The following is a 17,791-nucleotide window of genomic DNA, read 5'->3' as shown; positions in this document are numbered from 1 at the left end:
CTCCTTGGAGTGGGGGAGAACACCTAGGGTTCGATTTTCTGCTTTACAGCTGCATTATTTTTGGTTTACCAGTACACAATTTTAATATGCTTTTCATGTTATAAGTTAAGAAAATATTATTACCGATCAGATATTGATTCACCCCCCCTCTCTCAGTATCTTTGGGAATCCTAACACTCACAATTTTAGTTATCCAATGTATATATCTTTCAATGTTCTCATCATCAAACATTATCAAGTTTTGAAACTTGAGCTTTAGCTTTTTCAACTTGGCTTTCTTTGTCTATTCATCACTTTCATATATATTGCTCACCTTTTCCGAGACCTCTTTAGTAGACTTCAACACAACAACTTTGGAAAATATTGCATCACTTAAATAGTTAATAAGAGGAACTTTAGCCTTTGTATTTATCCCATGCGCTTTAGCCTCATCCAAAGTTTGAGGACCATTTTTTGAGCACCATACCCATTTTTAATTCTTTCCCAAATTCTAGTGGATAGAGATTCGAAATGACAATTCATTCTTTCCTTCCAATAAGGGTAACTTGTGTCATCAAATCTTGGTACTTGAAAATTAACATTCTACTCTATTATGGATCTTCCTCAAGTGGTTAATCTTCTCTAGGAGGAACTAAGATCTAATGGAAATTAATGAACACACCACAAGATTGAGAGGGGGGTGAATCGGTCCATGACTCAAAGCATTTTATTTTTGATCAATTAAACTTCAAACCACACATAATATAGTTACTATAATTATATGAAACATGAAAGAAAAAAAAACAACATACACATGAATAATAGATTTACATGCAAAACCATGGTGATAATTACACTCATAATATGAATATTTAATTAATTACAAATTTTAGGCGCAAGGCCAAGAAGCTCGCTTCCCCTAAAAGGACTTACAAGACTAAGGTGCACAATCTTAGGGCAAGATACAAGGGTGCAACAACCACTAAAAGGAACACACCTTCTAGCAGGTGCAAAGGATCAAATTAACTAAAAGAAAAAATATCTCTTGATCATGAAATTTGTCCTTGAACCATTTTGTCAAGAGATCAATGTAATGAAAAACACATTTGACTTAAAAATTAGTCTCAATGCTCTTCAAAACTGTCTTTCACACTTATTTTGTAATAGATATGCTTCCACACCATTCAAATCCACTTCACATCACTCTTACATATACAACGTAATTCACTGAAACCCTAAACTAGGTCAGCAATAGACAACATATAAAAAATTACATAAATTTAACCATATTTACATGTATATAACATCCATTTCGGTCCACTCCAAGAAATAGAGAGGACCCAAATACATCACAATACATTATTCCCATACAATTTGAATGAACCACACCTGCTGACACATCCTCCATGATCAACACAAAATGAAATATGTAGATAGATAATGTAGCATGCCAACCAGTCAACCCAAAACCATTCTCCCAATTCACAAAATATAATGTGGATCTACACATATCATGGTGAGACCCATATCACTATCACTAATCAACCACCAAAGTATATCAAGACCAAAAGGCATGATCTCGATAGGATGCATTACCACAGTCAATCAAAACACAAAGCCAATTGATAGCATAGAACTTAGAACACCACCACTTCACTTGCCAATTAAACCATCACCAAAAACCTAAATTGGAACTGCACAAACCAAATAAATATATCTTAAAAGCTACAACATTTTAATCCACAAATTAGAGAATCGCTAAGCATTCTCCAAACCAATTATGACAAACCACCATTGTCAAAAACAACAATAGCTAACTCCACCATCTAACCAAAAGAGGGCTTATGAAATTGATAGTACAATATACATATATGATAAGAATTATACCTATAATTGCAATACATAATATTCACATACTAGAGGAATGTAAAGCATTCTTCCACTGAGACATTAAAAATTATTTTTTGTATAAATAGTATTTCTTTCATATTGAAACTTTCACTATACTAACCTTCTAGAAATACCTCAATATCACTACCAAATCACATAACATCATCATCTAGCATAGATATTTATTTCCCTCATCATTTATAATAGTTTTCCATTGGTGTGGATATCTCTAAGCAACATTTGGAGGAGACACCTTAATCTTTGGATCATACTATATGTTCATCTCTACTAGATTTTGGATTGTCATCTTCATTAACATGTCTTGAAACACTTGGCTTGGTTGTGAAATTTTTTGATATTGATATGGGTAACTTGAGTAGAATTAAGATACATCACATATCTTGACCTTCCTTCATATTCCTTTTAGGAATGGGAAAAAATCCTACATATGTTTTTGGTTTTTATTCTTAAGAGGAGAAATATTGTTCAACAAGATTGGATAATTTTCATCATTCCTTTGAACGGTAATCTACTATGATTGGAGTAGACTTTATTTTAAAGGGAGTAGGAGACTTTACTATAAGGTGAGTGCAGAGTGATGAGAATTCATAGGGTATGCAAAGGATATATATAAGTTATTAGCATAGTATTGTTTTTGTTAGTTTTATCCTAGGTAAATGTCAAAAATAAAAAGTCAAAGTAAAAAGTAATATGGTAGTTCCTAGTTGTTAGGAGGTTAGCATAAGTTAGTATTTTGTTATTTTATTTGTTAATTGGTTTTTGTTTTTTTATTCATGAGAGATTTGGAATATATTCCAAATCACCCAAACAAGGCATATTATATGCCTACATAATTATATTTTCTCCTCACGTAGGAGATATTTGAGAATGCAAGTTTTACAGTCATTTTGTTGTAGAGATTATTTTCTTTTGTGTTTGCAGAGATCTAAGAGTTTTGTTTGGAAATTTAATCTCTCATTACTGGTTATCTTGTCTCTTTCCACATCAGTTGGTATCAGAGCATCTTCTGATACTTGGGTTTGAGTTTATCATTCAAATCTATTCTACCAAAAAGAAACAAAATTAGTCCTGGAGCTTTCAATAAAAGGAGAATACTTTTGAAGCTTTGGAACTCATTTGTGGATAATTATTCATCCAGAAGAAACTAAAGGTGATTAATTGCAGAAGTAAGCACTATTCCCTCAAAACTTTTTGAATTTTCTTTGAAAACCCATGTTGTTCTTTCATTAATAGATTTTAATATGTAAAATATTTTGGTAAATGGTTTGTGTGGAAATAAGCATCTTTCTGAGAGATTTCCAGAACATTTTACAATTCTGAATTTCATTTAGTATTGAGAAAGTTATGGGAGTTTCAATCTGATAGCCTCAATTGTTGAATACAAAAGAAAATGAGTGGTTTTGTTAGTGGTTTTGAACCCAAAAATGTGGTATTTGGGTTAAAAATGTCATTTTTCTCTTTTTTTCATGGTTTTGCTTTGAAAAATAAAGAATTTACATTCTTTATTTAATTAAAGTTGTGCATAGTGCTCCCAAATGATTAAAAATAAATATGAATATTTCAAGTTTGTTGGGAGAGTATTAATTTGTACATTGTGATCTACTTGTAATTTTAATTTCAAAGTTTGTCAAATATGTTTGGAGGAGTTCTAAGAATACCTATAAAGAGGTTTCACTTAAATCTCTAAAGGATTTCTTTTTTTGTTTTTGTCAAACCCAAGACTAGTAGAGTGTTGAATCTCATTGTTGGTCCATTTTTAATGTTGGGACGTTTAAAGCATATCATTGGCTTTAACTCACAAAAATATGGCTGCTAAATCAGTTGAGAGAGTTGTTGAACTTGCCATTGTGATAACCACATTGACTGATAAAGTCAATGATATTACAATTCAGCAGCTTCCTGGTCTTGAAAAGCACCGACCTTCAACCAAATTTGAAGTCAAAATCTATGATGGATCCCAAGATCTCAATTTGCTTCAAACTTGGATCCTTCACATGGAGATATGGTTGATGTTGATAAGGTTCCTTTATCCAAATTGAAGCTCTCTAGTGTTGCTAAGGTTTTGGTCACTAAGTGGCAATATGCTCAGGACCTTATCACCACAAGGAATCAACTTGTCACAGCCTTAAAGGATACATTATATCCTTCAAATTATGAGTAGGAATTGCACATCAAGTTGCTTCGCCTATGACAAGAATGACAAATTTCAGAAGAAGATTATATCTACCATTTCAAACGATTAAGAATACTACTTCGCGTGCAAGAACCAGTTGTTTCTCTAAGCTCAAAGTTCAAGAGCGACTTACAAGAAAATTTTATTAGGGAGTTGAAATATAATACCCTATAATATATAGATGTTGCATTCAACCAAGCATAATTGGCGGAGGAAAAGCTAGCTACCCAGTCTCATGCATCTCAGCCTTCATTTTTTGCAAACCTTCCAAAAGATTCGAGTTCTTGGCCACAACAAAAAATTTCCAAAGATAAAAGTTCTTCTCCTTCCTCTTCTTTTCAGTCTCCTCCTTCTCAAACTAAGAAATATAAGTTTTGTACTTATTGTAGAAAGAAGGGACATGAAAAGTTTGAATGCTTTAAGTTGAAGAAGAAGAATCTAATTGTACAGTCTCATGATGAGGAAAGGAAAAATTTTCCCATTGTGAATTTTGGTGATAGAGGAATTATGATGAGTTGAAAGGTAGACTCAGCAAGGTCACTTTAATTAATCATCATTCTACTTCAGGGTGATGTGACAATTTTTTTGTCATTCATACATATTTAACACATAATGGCAAGCAGAAAAAATTGATTGTGAAGTCCATTGTTGACAAAATTCATTTGCTAATGGATCCACATCCTCATCCATATTCACTTGGATGGAATTATAATGATTCATCCTCATAGATCACACACACTTGAACTATCTCTTTTGGATTTGGCTCCAAATTTATTGATAAGGTCACCTATGATGTGATCATCATGGATTGTTGTGTTTTGTTGCTTGGTAAACCCTATCAATATGATAGGAAAGCTTAGTATGATGCCTTTAATAACACCTATACACTGCAACAAGATAATTAAACCTACCTAAAAAAATGTACTAAGAGAACTGAAAAACTTGTACTTAGTTGTAGAGAGACAAGAAAAACTATAAATCGGGCACAAGAGCTTGCATTAATTTCTATAAGACCACAATCTGAAAATTATGAAGTGAAAATCATTATGTCTAAGCCACATGCTACACTTGAAAACTTGTTGCAAGAATATTCACATGTATTTCAAGAGCCTAAAACACTTCCCCTAGACCAAGCCATCTATCACTCTATTGATCTTGTCCCTGCTGCATCTCTTCCTAATGCCCCAATGTATCAACAATCAATTCTTCAAACTGATGAGATAAAAAGACAAATTCGAGATTTATTTTCTAAAGGCTTCATTAAACCAAGTACATTCCCTTGTTCTTCACCAATTTTATTGGTGGTCAAGAAAGATGGAACTTGGCATCTTTGTATTGTCCTACAAGCATTAAATAAGATCACCATCAAAAATCGATATCCACTTCCACGCACTGATGACCTATTGGATCAACTTCAAGGTGCAAAATTCTTCTATAAGAATGATTTGAAAAGTGGGTATCACCAAGTTAAAGTTCAAGAAGAGGACACATGGAAGATAGATTTCAAAACCAAAATGGGACTTTTTGAGTGGCTTGTGATGCCATTTGGTCTCACAAATGCTCCTTCCACTTTCATGCGATTGGTGCACGAAGTGTTTCGTGATTGTTTGGACAAATTTGTTATCATCTATTTAGATGATATTATCATATTTTCTAAGACTTGGAAACTGCATCTTCAGCATTTGGATCATGTTCTTTGCACACTTCAACAAAACAATTTGTATGCCAGCTTTTCCAAGTGTTCTTTTGGTCAAACATCCATCTCCTATCTTGGGTACATTATTGATGCACGTGGTGTTCAAGTGGATCCTGTGAAAGTTGAAGTTCTTCTCAAGTGGCTTACTCCTTCAAATATCATTGAATTAAGGAGTTTTCTTGGTCTTTCCAACTTTTACCACAAGTTTATTCTACATTAATCAGACATTGCCACACCTTTGCACCGATTGACAAAGACCGATGTTGCATTCAAGTGGACATAATTCACTCTCAAGCTTTCAACACATTGAAAGAAAAATTATGTTCAACACTTATTCTTGCTCTACCAGATCTCTCACAACCTTTTGAGATTGAGATAGATGCTTCACAATAAGCACTTGGAGTTGTTTTGAAGAAAAATGGCCATCCTGTGGCCTATCATTCATAAACTTTTTTTGCTACTAAAAGAAACTACTCCACATATGATAAGGAGTTATATGCATTGGTCCAAGACATCAAGTATTGGAGGCATTATCTCTTGGGGAAAGAAACTATTGTTCGCATTGATCACTTGCCTCTACAATTTCTTCAATCTCAAAATAAAATTGAAGAAGCAAGGCATATGAAGTGGGGTTCATATTTACAATAGTTTCACTTGGTCATCAATTATAAGAGGGGAAGCACCAACAATGTTGCAAATTGTTTAAGTCATCCTCCTACAACACATGTTTTAATTGTTGTGTCCACTTCAAATTTGGGATTTCGGACATGGCCTTCTCAGTATGCTCAAGATCCTTGTTTTGGCATGACATAAATAAGTCTTCAGAATCTTTCACCTTCAAATTTGACACCTTTTCAAGATTTTCATATTAAGGAAGGGTTACTCTACAAGTTGGATAAAATTTGTGTTCCTCGAGATCATCGAGCTTCACTTCTCAAGGAGGCACATTCTACTCTTTATGGTGGTCATTTTGGCAAACAAAAAATACTTCATAATTTATGCAGTGATTCTTCTATTGGCCTCATATGCAATGATATGTTCTCCATTTCCTCAAGAGATGTGCAGTCTCTTGCCACTCCAAACCAACCAACATGAAGATGGGCTTGAGTATTCCTTTGCCTATTCCTTCTCGTCCCTAGGAAGGTATTTTCATGGATTTGGTTAGTGGATTTCCATTGATTGTTCATCATCATGATTGTGTTTTTTTGGTTGTTGATCGATTTAGAAAGATGTCTAACTTCATTCCACACCGCAACACAAGTTTTACAAATGACCTAGCCCAACTCTTTTTTGACTCTGTTTGGGGATCTTTTTGTTTACCAACTACTATTGTTTCTGATCGTGAATCACGTTTTGTAGGCCATTTCTGGCGATCTTTGTGGGAGATTTTGGGAGTTTCCCTTAACTTCTCCACTTCTTTTCATCCTCAGTCAGATGTTCAAACTGAAGTTGTGAACCGAACTCTTATATAGAGTTTGAGGATTTATGACCATAGCTCTCCCACCAAGTGAGATTTGAGCCTAACCCACATAGAGCATGCATACAACCAGGAAGCTCACTCATCTATAGGTCAATCACCTTTTGAGGTATGTCTTGGTTTTCATCCTTTAGCTCCATATGAGTTTCCCTTATCCTTGCCATCTTTGGCTACAATGAATATTTAGAAAGAGTAAGGTAAGGCCCAAGCTTTCGTTCAACATTTGCAGAATCTTCAATCCAAAGTAGTTAAAATTCTTCAACAATTTTAGGAAAAAAAAAACAACTTATGGATCGTCATCGTGTCTCTCATACCTTTCAAGTTGGGGATAAAGTTTTTCTATACTTGGACAAACGTCATTTCCAGGAGAAAGCACATAGCAAGGTCAAGCCAATTTATTATGGGCCTTACATTATTCTTCAGAAGGTGTCCAAGAATGCTTTCAGACTTGATCTTCTAGCTTAGTTGGGCATCCACGATCTTGTTAATTTTGATCTTCTCAAGCATTACCATAAATCAACACTAGAAACTGTGCCTCCTGTCAACCATCCTACAGATGTTGTTTCTGATTTTCAGCTTCCATTTGATTCTGATAGAGTTTTTGATACAATGTCTCATCAGACACGACATGGTTCAACCACTTCCTACCTTGTTTTCAAAAAAGGTCAACTTCCGCATTAGGCTCGTTGGATCTGTCATCATCAGCTATCTCAGGAGTTTCCTTCTCTTTTGTGTGGATTGGAGTCCAATGCCAGTATTGTTGGGAGGGATGATGAGGATTCATAGGGTATGCATAGGATATATAGGTGTTATTAGCATAGTATTATTTTTATTAGTTTTATCCTATGTAAATGTCAAAAATAAAAAGTCAAAAGTAAAAAGTAATATGTTAGTTCCGAGTTGTTTGGAGGTTAGCATAAGTTAGTATATTGTTATTTTATTTGATAATTGGTTTTTGTTTTTGTTATTCACATGAGATTTGGAAGATATTCCAACTCACCCAGACATGACATATTATATGCCTATATTATTGTATATTCTCCTCACATAGGAGATATTAGAGAATGCAAGTTTAGTAGTCATTTTGTTGCAATGATTATTTTCTTTTGTGTTTGCAGAGATCTAAGAATTTTGTATACAAATTTAATCTCTCATTATTGGTTAGCTTGTCTCTTTCCTCTTTTATTGGGGGGTTTTTTCTCACATGGGGCTTTGTTCTTCTCAATATTCTTTGAGAGTAAATGTATCTTTCTTTTAGGGAGGGGATTTTTCCCACTAGGTTTTCTCATTTTCTTTGTTTGTGAGAGATTACATTTGTACATAGGTACCTAACATGGCCTAATAGCCAAGGTCCATGCTTGCATATTTGTATCATTTCATCTTGTACATTCTACCCATGTTGGACTTAAGAGGGTGTTGGTGCAAACAAAGTGCTTTGCCTAATAGGTTCATCATCTGAGTCTTATTCACACTAGTTACTCAAGTTTACTTAGAGTACACATAAAATACTTATCACTTTATGTCTCAATTCGTAAGATTAACACACATATTATAATATTATGCAATCCTTTGTCTCACCTTTATTTATATAACCAAGGGGTTCTCTTTGTATTATTAATCTATCTCAATCCATTCTTATCAAGTATATTTGCATTCTTTGATAGGATAACATTATTCTCTCATATTTGATCCATCTTATGCTTTTATTGAAGCTCCTAGATCTTGGGTGGCTATATCTTCACCCAAATGTTAAATGGTATAGAGCCTTCTATTCAGAGAACCAAATATGATTCTAGGTGAGGAGAATGTTGTCACTATTTTAAATCATTTTTATGGTTCGTATCTTTTGTAACAATGTTAATTGTGCATATAGAGTTCAAATTAATAACCAAATCTTACATCCATATTTGAATAGTAGCTAAAATACAAAATATAAGTAATAACCATTTTGACATGCATGAACCTTTTAGTGATGACTATATTTGTACATGTATAAATAGATAAACACTAGAATATAAAATCTGTAAAATCTTTTATTGTAATCATAATAATAAATAATCATTATTTAAACATAATATTCTATTTTTTTTTTAATTAGAAAAATGCATTTATATTAATAAAAGAAATAGTGTACAATAGAAATTTGAAAGAACAATATAAATTTGTTTAAGATATTCTATTCTTAGTTTTTATTCTAACGACATTTTAATTTTCAACATTATTACACTTTTTTTTGATAGAATAATTATAGTTAATAAACGTTACAATCTAGGTATATAAATTTATTTTAAAATCAGAAAGTCAAACTTGTATGCTTGGTAAACTACTTAAAACTGCGCCGTTTTGCAAAAACTATCTTACTTTTAAAACATAAATGAGTTATATTATGTCAGTCTCTCTCAATTTGGTGACGCAATAGTATGCATTAAAATAACGCCCAGCGCCGCCGGGACGCGTCATCGCTTAAATTTTGTATCAAAGGTATGCTTGACTGAAGACTCTAATCTAATTTGTTTATTTATTCAGGTAGTATTACGGGAAAGTGTGTCATTTAATGATATATTATAGTTGAAATAGTTTGGGAAGTATCCTCCATTAATATTCTATTGGTTTTAACAAATATAAGCAAGATCTCGTCCTAGATTTTGAGGGCAACGTTGTCTATGCGCAGTAATTTAAAATAATCATCTTACGTCGAAGAAGTAACGTCTATGCCGCCAATAGGCGTTTGCTGTAACGTTCAGTTGTACAGACATCAAGGCATGTTCATTCAAAAAAAATTCTCATTTACTTTTAATTTTTTAAACAAATAATTATGTAAATTTTGAAATAAGAAAAAAACAAAATATTTAATATTGAAATTTGTGTCAATTTATATACATCTCTTGACACTTGAAGACGGATTATGGAGTCAAAAAAGAAACACAATCAAATTTAGAGGCAATTAATTAATATATTAGCATATTTATATTTTAAAAAATTTATGTAAAAGGTGTGACAACTAATTTAATTGGATTTCCACAAATCCATTAGTTAATTACCAAGCTGTTTCTGGATCTGGATTTTGATTGTGTGTTTCTTTTTTGCATCTACGTTTCTGATCACACTCTATGATCTTAGTTGCCGTTGCTAGGTCAACCTTGTAATTAATATTATATTATTATTATAGTAATATATTATATATTTTTTGTTTTCTTATTACTCTTTATTAAAAATATATATTAAGATTAGATTATTATTATACTATTATATTATTATATCATTATGTTTTTATTTTGTATTACTCAAGAATCATATCCTTGCCTATATTTAACCTCCCCACTCCACAACTATCCTCACATTCTTACTTTCTAGATATCTTATCTTAATGATGGATCAAGAAGTATGATCCCAAAGTTAAAAAATATGACACAATTTAATCCCAAAATTTAACAATAGATATAATTAGATAATTTTTTAATTAAATGTATTAACATCTAATTCATGGATAATAATATTTGAAAAAACATGTTAAAATGATTAAATTGAAAATATATGAACATTGTAGAAAACATATATAAACTTTTATAAATTAAAATAACTTTTAAAACATATATAAACTTTAATAAATTAAAATAACTTTTAAAGTTTGTTTCAAACATATTTTAATTAATATATAAATAAAATATTTAAATACTACATCTAAAGGTTACAAATATTATTCAATTTTTTTCTCTCTTCCTATATTTTCTTCCTATATTTACTTAGTTGAGAAAGAGTCCCCTATTTTGGTGCACAAAAAAACAGATTTGTGGACGTATTAATCCACAACATCTTGTGGCCATCAAAGAAGACCAAACCATTTTGAGTTTCTACGTCAAAACAGTTGGGAAATGCATGCTACTTCTTTCTCTCTTTCGTCCTTACCACTCATCATGACAACTCTCCAAACTATAAAAATACAATAATTTTTTTTTTAAAATGCAGTCAATTACCCAATAACCACCTAACCAACTACCAAGCAAGGCAAAATTGACGAAATAGTAAGATTCAAATAAATTATAATCTCCTTTCACTATATAAACTGGATAACATAGTTCTATCAATTATGTTTTTGCAGATAGAGATCAGCAGCCCAGAATTTCCTCTCAGGAATAAGGTCTGTACTTGAAAACCTTTCAAACTGTTTTCGTCCAACTTCTCAGATTTTTATATGTGAGTTGATCTTCAAATGAGAGTAATAATATCGCAATAAGTGAGTTGATCTTCAAATGAGAATAATAATATCGCAATAAGTTTGTTGAAGAATGTGTCTAACAAATCTTGTCAAAAGATTAACCTTGGGACTAAGTAATCTTTTAGGAAAGGTTTACTAAATCTGAAATTAAAGTAGTGCTTTCTATTGCTGATTTATTTTTGGTTGAAATTGAGAGAAAATAATAGGGAGTAGGAGTAGGAGATATGGTGCGTGCTCCTTGTTGCGTGGAGAAGGAAGTGAAGAAAGGGGCATGGACTGAAGAAGAGGATGAGAAACTGATCGAATACATTCAAAAGTATGGCCATGGTAAATGGCATAAGCTTGCAAAGCATGCAGGTTTGTGATCGTTTCATTAAAAATGCTTAGTTGGAATGAATTATAGTGGAATATTTCATTGGAGAATTCGAATAAAATTAGAAATATAAAATTTGGAAGTTGTTTTTTAATATTTTTTATAAAATCTTATTTCATGGTTTTAATACTAGTATTATGTGTATGTGTATGTGTATGCGTATGTGTATGTGTATGTGTATGTGTATGTACATATACATAAACATATACCTATACCTATACATAATTAATATTTTAGTTATGTTTTATCAATCCTTAAGTCATGTAAGAGAAATTATTATTTTTTGTCATAGATTTTATTATATATATTTTGGTTATAATTATAAATTGAATATTTAATATAATTTTTCACCAATAAATTTGGATTATATAGTTATTGTCTATAAAAAAAGAGCATTAAAGTTTAGTAATTAAGGTCAACTACATCTATTTATACTATTAAATTATTGATCTCAATCTTCTTTAAATAAATAGAGGAAGGATGATAAATAGATCACCCCACCACCCATCATTTATTGCCTATAAAATAATCTTATAAAAAATTGCATTTCTCATTAAAATATTATCTTACATAATCTTTATTATAGCTCTCAACTCATAGAATTTGAATTCAAGTTTAATAACAAGTATTGTTTTCACATTGCCATAAGTCTCGAGTACTTAGTAACACATAATTAGATACATTAGACTATTTCTTGTGTTCTACCATAGTCAATATAATACATATATGAATTTCAACTAAAAAAATGAATATGCACTTAATAGTAACTCCTAAAAAAATATGTCATACAGTGGAAAAATTAGAATGCCACATCCCAAATAGTCATAAAGTTTCTTCTCTAGAACATGAGAAGTGTGTTTCAAAAGTGGAGGAATATTCATGAATTGTTTTGAATCATGGTAGTCACAATAAGTAGATGCGTCAACTTTAGTATCATGGAAAAGGTTAACCTTAAGAACCTTTTGTATTTTTTCCATATAACCCTTTGCATGTTGTTTCAAAGTGTGAAGGTGGTCAAAATAAAGTTTGAAGTAGACCATTAGTTGGTGCTCCATCTCTTGATTATCATTTGTAGTAGGTAAATATCAATTATATTAGATAATGTGTATCTCAATGGCTAGACAACAACAAATGTGTTGCTCCACTCTCATGAATATTTGTGATCGGGTAGAAGTTTTGGCATTTTTTTGAAATCATATTGCAATGCATACCATTAATTCTTTTGTCTAATTCTTATATTCTTAAGACACAAAAATGCATATTAAAATTATTGATCTCTTTCTCTCCATAAAAATTCAATTTTTTTTTTAGCATCATACAACAAGTCTCCCACTCTTTCCTATTCCTCCCATTTGCTAAATGACTCACTTCCTTGCCTTCTTCATTACGCTCTTGATTTGAATGGCTACCTATCATCATCTTAGAAGTAGAAGCCATTAGTCTTAGTAGTGGAGATGTGAAAATAGAAAACCAAGCCACAAAAACATTGTAAGCAGTTAAGGATTATCTCGATGACCATCACTAAATAGCTGAATTCTAAATAATGAGTTTAATCAACAATATTGCTATTCTATGAGATCCTTATACTTTTCTCTATATTCATGTACCAAAAAAGTTTAACATGAGTACATTTTGGCAATGAGATGTACCAATTAGCTTATCAAGATTATATTTTAATTATTTTCATCATGTTATCTAGTAATTTAAAATATACTTCTAACATTCTTTATAGTTTTTTTATTACCATCTTTCTAACTATATATCCCAAAATTATAAACCATTTTTTTTATATATAATCTAAATTAAATGAAAAATTTGTATATTATAAATATTTAAGTTATTTTTATTATATAATGTATAAAATATTATATTTTATTTGAATTTTTAAATTTAATAGGTATGTTATAAGTTATTATCTTAGAGGATTTATTTAATAAATACATGAAATTCATAGTGTCTTAGTTTATTGTTTTTTAAGTTTTAAGTTAGTAATGTATATGATTATTTAAGAATGATATTTTAAAATTGTAAAAGAAAATGATTAGTTTTTTTTTTTTTTTCCATCAAATTGATAGCAAACCATAGGTAAATATTTATTTATGATATTGGTATGCTCAAATTTTTATTATCAATTCAAATATTTGATGCAAATGATTTCAACCAATGCTTGAATGTGAATTGCTAACTTACTTTTTAATGAATAAAATGTTCAACCAACTATTCTACATGCAAACATTGATGTTTTTAATCTTTTATCAAATTACCTAGCTAAAATTGAATTTACAATTAATTAAATATCCGGATGAATGTAACTTCCATTCAATCCTTTAAAAGATATAATGTATTTTATGAGTCACATAAGTAGAAGATAGAGCATGTCTATTTTTAGAAGAATATAGGTAAAGTAGCTAGAATTATATTCTATTTATTCATTATTGCATTTAGGACTTTTTGTAGGGACACTTTCAATCAGCCATAATTAATAGTATTAGATTGAAATTAATGAAGTTTACTGATTGCGTGATTCAGATAGACAAATTGATTGATTAATTAAACTTAGAATGAATAGCTAGATGAAAGTGAAGGCATAATTACCATTAAATAATTAAAAACTACTTAATTGAAAGTATAAGAATAGAAAATATATTAAATTAAATAAAAAATATTATTTTACTTTTCTTTTAATTTAGTGAAACGTTCACTTTTATTCGAATATTTTTCATCCATATGTTGGTATAAAACGCCTTAGCATAATAAAAAGATGAAAAAAATCCAAAAGATGGAGGCAGAAGCATACAAAATCGATCATACTCGCTGAGAAGTCAAAACAAGACAGGAAACATTATATAACCAGTTCGATAAAGATAGCAACATCAATACTACAAATCTGACTGAAGCTGAAGTGCCCACCAACCCCAACCTTACCATACCTAACCAGTAAAGACATGACAAAGTTTCATAATACAAAAGGAAAGATGGAGGCTGAGGCAAACTACGCAGGAATATTTTAAAATCTAGTTATTGTGGTTGTTAATATATCCAAAAGTATACAAATAAACTCTATGGGTTATGGAAACTGATATTATTGTGTAGATATGTACTGATATATCACACATGCAGGATTAATGAGATGCGGCAAAAGTTGTCGGCTACGTTGGATCAACTATTTACAGCCAAATATGAAGCGGGGAAACTTTTCTGAGGAAGAAGAACAAACAATATTACTCCACCATGCAAGGCTTGGAAACAAGTAATTTTCAAATATAAATAAAAATGTCTCCCTTCCATACATATATTAAGATTATGAATGTTTTTTGTTTAACACAATATTATTTGATCAGGTGGTCTGAAATAGCGAGGCAACTTCCTGGTCGTACAGACAATGACATAAAGAATTACTGGAATACCCGCATGAAGAGAAAGTTAAAAGACACGACGGTGATGAGAAACATGCTTTTTGCTTCTCCAACTCCACTATATTCTTATTTTGCATCTTTGGAGATTGAAGCGAGGATTGGCAGGCACTTTATGAACTTTGTTGCAAATGGAAACCCTAACCTAGATCTTAATTTGCCTATGCCTGAAAATCCAGCTTCTGTGTCCTTAAATTCTATGCCTCCGCGTCAACAATATTTGCCACTTAGTGCTCAGTGTTCAGACCAGAGTTTTATCCAAAGTGACCCAAAACATATTGTTTCTGAAATGGCTAATCAAAGTGGTGATAACAAGCTTGTGTGGAGAGAAAGTAATTCAGATTCACATTTCACTGCTGTACCAACTGAATATATTAATGAAGCACAGCCACAGATTTGTTCTTCTACTATGGTAAACACCAGCAACAATGAAGACCCATTCTTGGACTTTACAGAGTTCTCAGACATCTCCTGCATGGAAATAACAGAAACCAAAATGCCAACATATTTAATGAGCATGGAAGATTTTGACGACTACTGGACAAATATGTCAGCTTAGGCTTAGAATAGAATAGCTCTACAGTCCTTGAATATAGTTGATTTGTCTTAATTCATTGTAATGTGGCATATGGACAGGCTGTGTCACTGATTCTAGGGATTTGTTTTTGTATAATTGGTGTATGAGTTTATCCATACGCAGAAAGAAATTAGTTCATTTTAGAAAATGTACACGAAAGATTTCCTCAATAGTAATTATAAGCATCTAATTTAGGTGTAAAATATAATTAATGGTTTTGTGTGCATTGTCTATGTATGTAGACTACAGAATTATATGGTAACATATTTGTTGTTTATCGTTGACATATTAGGTATACTTGTGTTGGGCCATAGTTATTTTATAAATAAATTAATTATATTAAAATTTCATATGTTTGTATAGTATTTCATAGTTGGGTGAATAATATATTTTAGTTGTAATTTTTTTAAAAAAAAAAAATTATAATATAAAGGTTGTTATTCAATTTTTTTGGATTCGATTGTGTGTTAATTTTTTACATCAATGTTTTGGATCACACTTCATGATCTATCATCAGGATGAAAGAGAAAAGGAGGGGATAGGTATGCTAAAAAGGAGGGGAGAGGCACCTCCTTGGTCTGTTTCGTGGACATCTTTTCATTTCTGCATGCTCTCTTTCATCCTGATGATAGATCACAGAGTGTGATCTGAAACGTTGATGCAAAAAATTAACACACAATCTAATCGAAAGTAGTTGAATAATATCATGGATTGTGGAGACTTGATGCCTGTTATATCAGGGTTGAATTCAAAATATATTTTTTGTTTTATTTAAAAAATTAATTTTACTATTTTATTAAAATAAATACAAATTTCATAAGAAATTGATATTATAGAATTAACATTCAGGTAATTGATGATGGATCACATATTGTGATCTGAAACGTTGATGCAAAAACTAACACACAATCTAATCCGAAAGTAGTTGAATAATACCATGGATTATAGAATTAGCATTCAGGTAATCTAATAGATAAAAATGGTGCGATGCATGGTTCGATATGGTCTATGAAATTGAATTTAACTTTTACATTACAAATTAAAATTGAACAGTTCAATGTACAAAAATATGAAATGTGTTATGATTATTTTGTATTTTAATATAATTATTATTAAACTATTTTCTTTAAATATGAGTAACATTCAAATAAATTCTACTAATAAGGAAAATGTTGTAGTAACCAATCAAAAAATAATTTAAAAAAATCTTGAATATAACCTAAATTTATTCAAATGATAAAATCTAATCAATACTAAATTATAGTTAGATAAAATGAATAAAGAAACATGAATAGTTGAAGAGCTTAAATTTATCTTATTTTACCCAATAAAAATATGCTTTGCAGAGAGGTTAAAATAATAGAACCAAGATACAAATTAAAGGTTATAAATAAGTGATAAAGTTGTGTTTGAATCTTAGATACTACGAAATGAATCGCATGTGGCCTAGTCTTAATCTTGATGTAATCATGTGTATTTTCCTAAGTTATGTGTATTAGTCCTCTACTACTATGACCTTTCAAATCTACTTACTTGAACACTTTTGAACTTGTTTATAAATGCAATTATTCTTAAGAGCACTGTGAAAATTTATTCAAGATGGACAATAGATCTCTTGCCTATCTTGGTCCTAAACTAGATCCCTTGTTCAAATTAGCTAAAGTTATGTATTCTAGTCCTATTTTGTTGTCTACTATTCATCAATTTTAGAATTCCTTCTAAATTTTCTTATTCTTATAAGAACAATGATACTTTATTAAAATAATGGTAACGGTCTTAGATTATCTAAATAAAAATAATCATAGACTACAAGATAATAAGTTGCCACAATCATGTAAAAAATGTAATGTAGATGTAGATCAAATCAATTAAAAAAGTGATGTACTATCTAATTATAAAATTTGACTTTGGAAACTTAGAAATCATATGCTATTTTAAATAATTATAGCAACTACTTGATGGATTATAATGACCTA

The 17,791-nt window shown here is 30.8% G+C and overlaps 1 protein-coding gene across 1 annotated transcript; it reads left to right on the top strand.

Annotated features, from left to right (window-relative positions):
- Positions 1-11,676: 11,676 nt before the first annotated feature.
- LOC131068910 (transcription factor MYB58-like) lies at positions 11,677-15,797 on the top strand. Its single transcript, XM_058004195.2, has 3 exons — positions 11,677-11,809; positions 14,946-15,075; positions 15,167-15,797. The coding sequence occupies exons 1-3, from the start codon at positions 11,677-11,679 to the stop codon at positions 15,795-15,797; spliced, it is 894 nt and encodes a 297-aa protein (XP_057860178.2).
- Positions 15,798-17,791: the final 1,994 nt, after the last annotated feature.

This window comes from Cryptomeria japonica, chromosome 7 (genome assembly GCF_030272615.1).
Source record: "Cryptomeria japonica chromosome 7, Sugi_1.0, whole genome shotgun sequence".
NCBI lineage: Eukaryota > Viridiplantae > Streptophyta > Pinopsida > Cupressales > Cupressaceae > Cryptomeria > Cryptomeria japonica.
This window is presented reverse-complemented; position numbering and strand designations above follow the sequence as displayed.

What these genes read in the sequence shown, in the direction of transcription:
- LOC131068910 (XM_058004195.2), top strand. Translation starts at nt 11,677, where the DNA reads ATGGTGCGTGCTCCTTGTTGCGTGGAGAAGGAAGTGAAGAAAGGGGCA. An exon ending in TAAGCTTGCAAAGCATGCAG is followed by an intron (nt 11,810 to 14,945) that starts GTTTGTGATCGT and finishes TCACACATGCAG; the next exon opens with GATTAATGAGATGCGGCAAA. An exon ending in CATGCAAGGCTTGGAAACAA is followed by an intron (nt 15,076 to 15,166) that starts GTAATTTTCAAA and finishes TTATTTGATCAG; the next exon opens with GTGGTCTGAAATAGCGAGGC.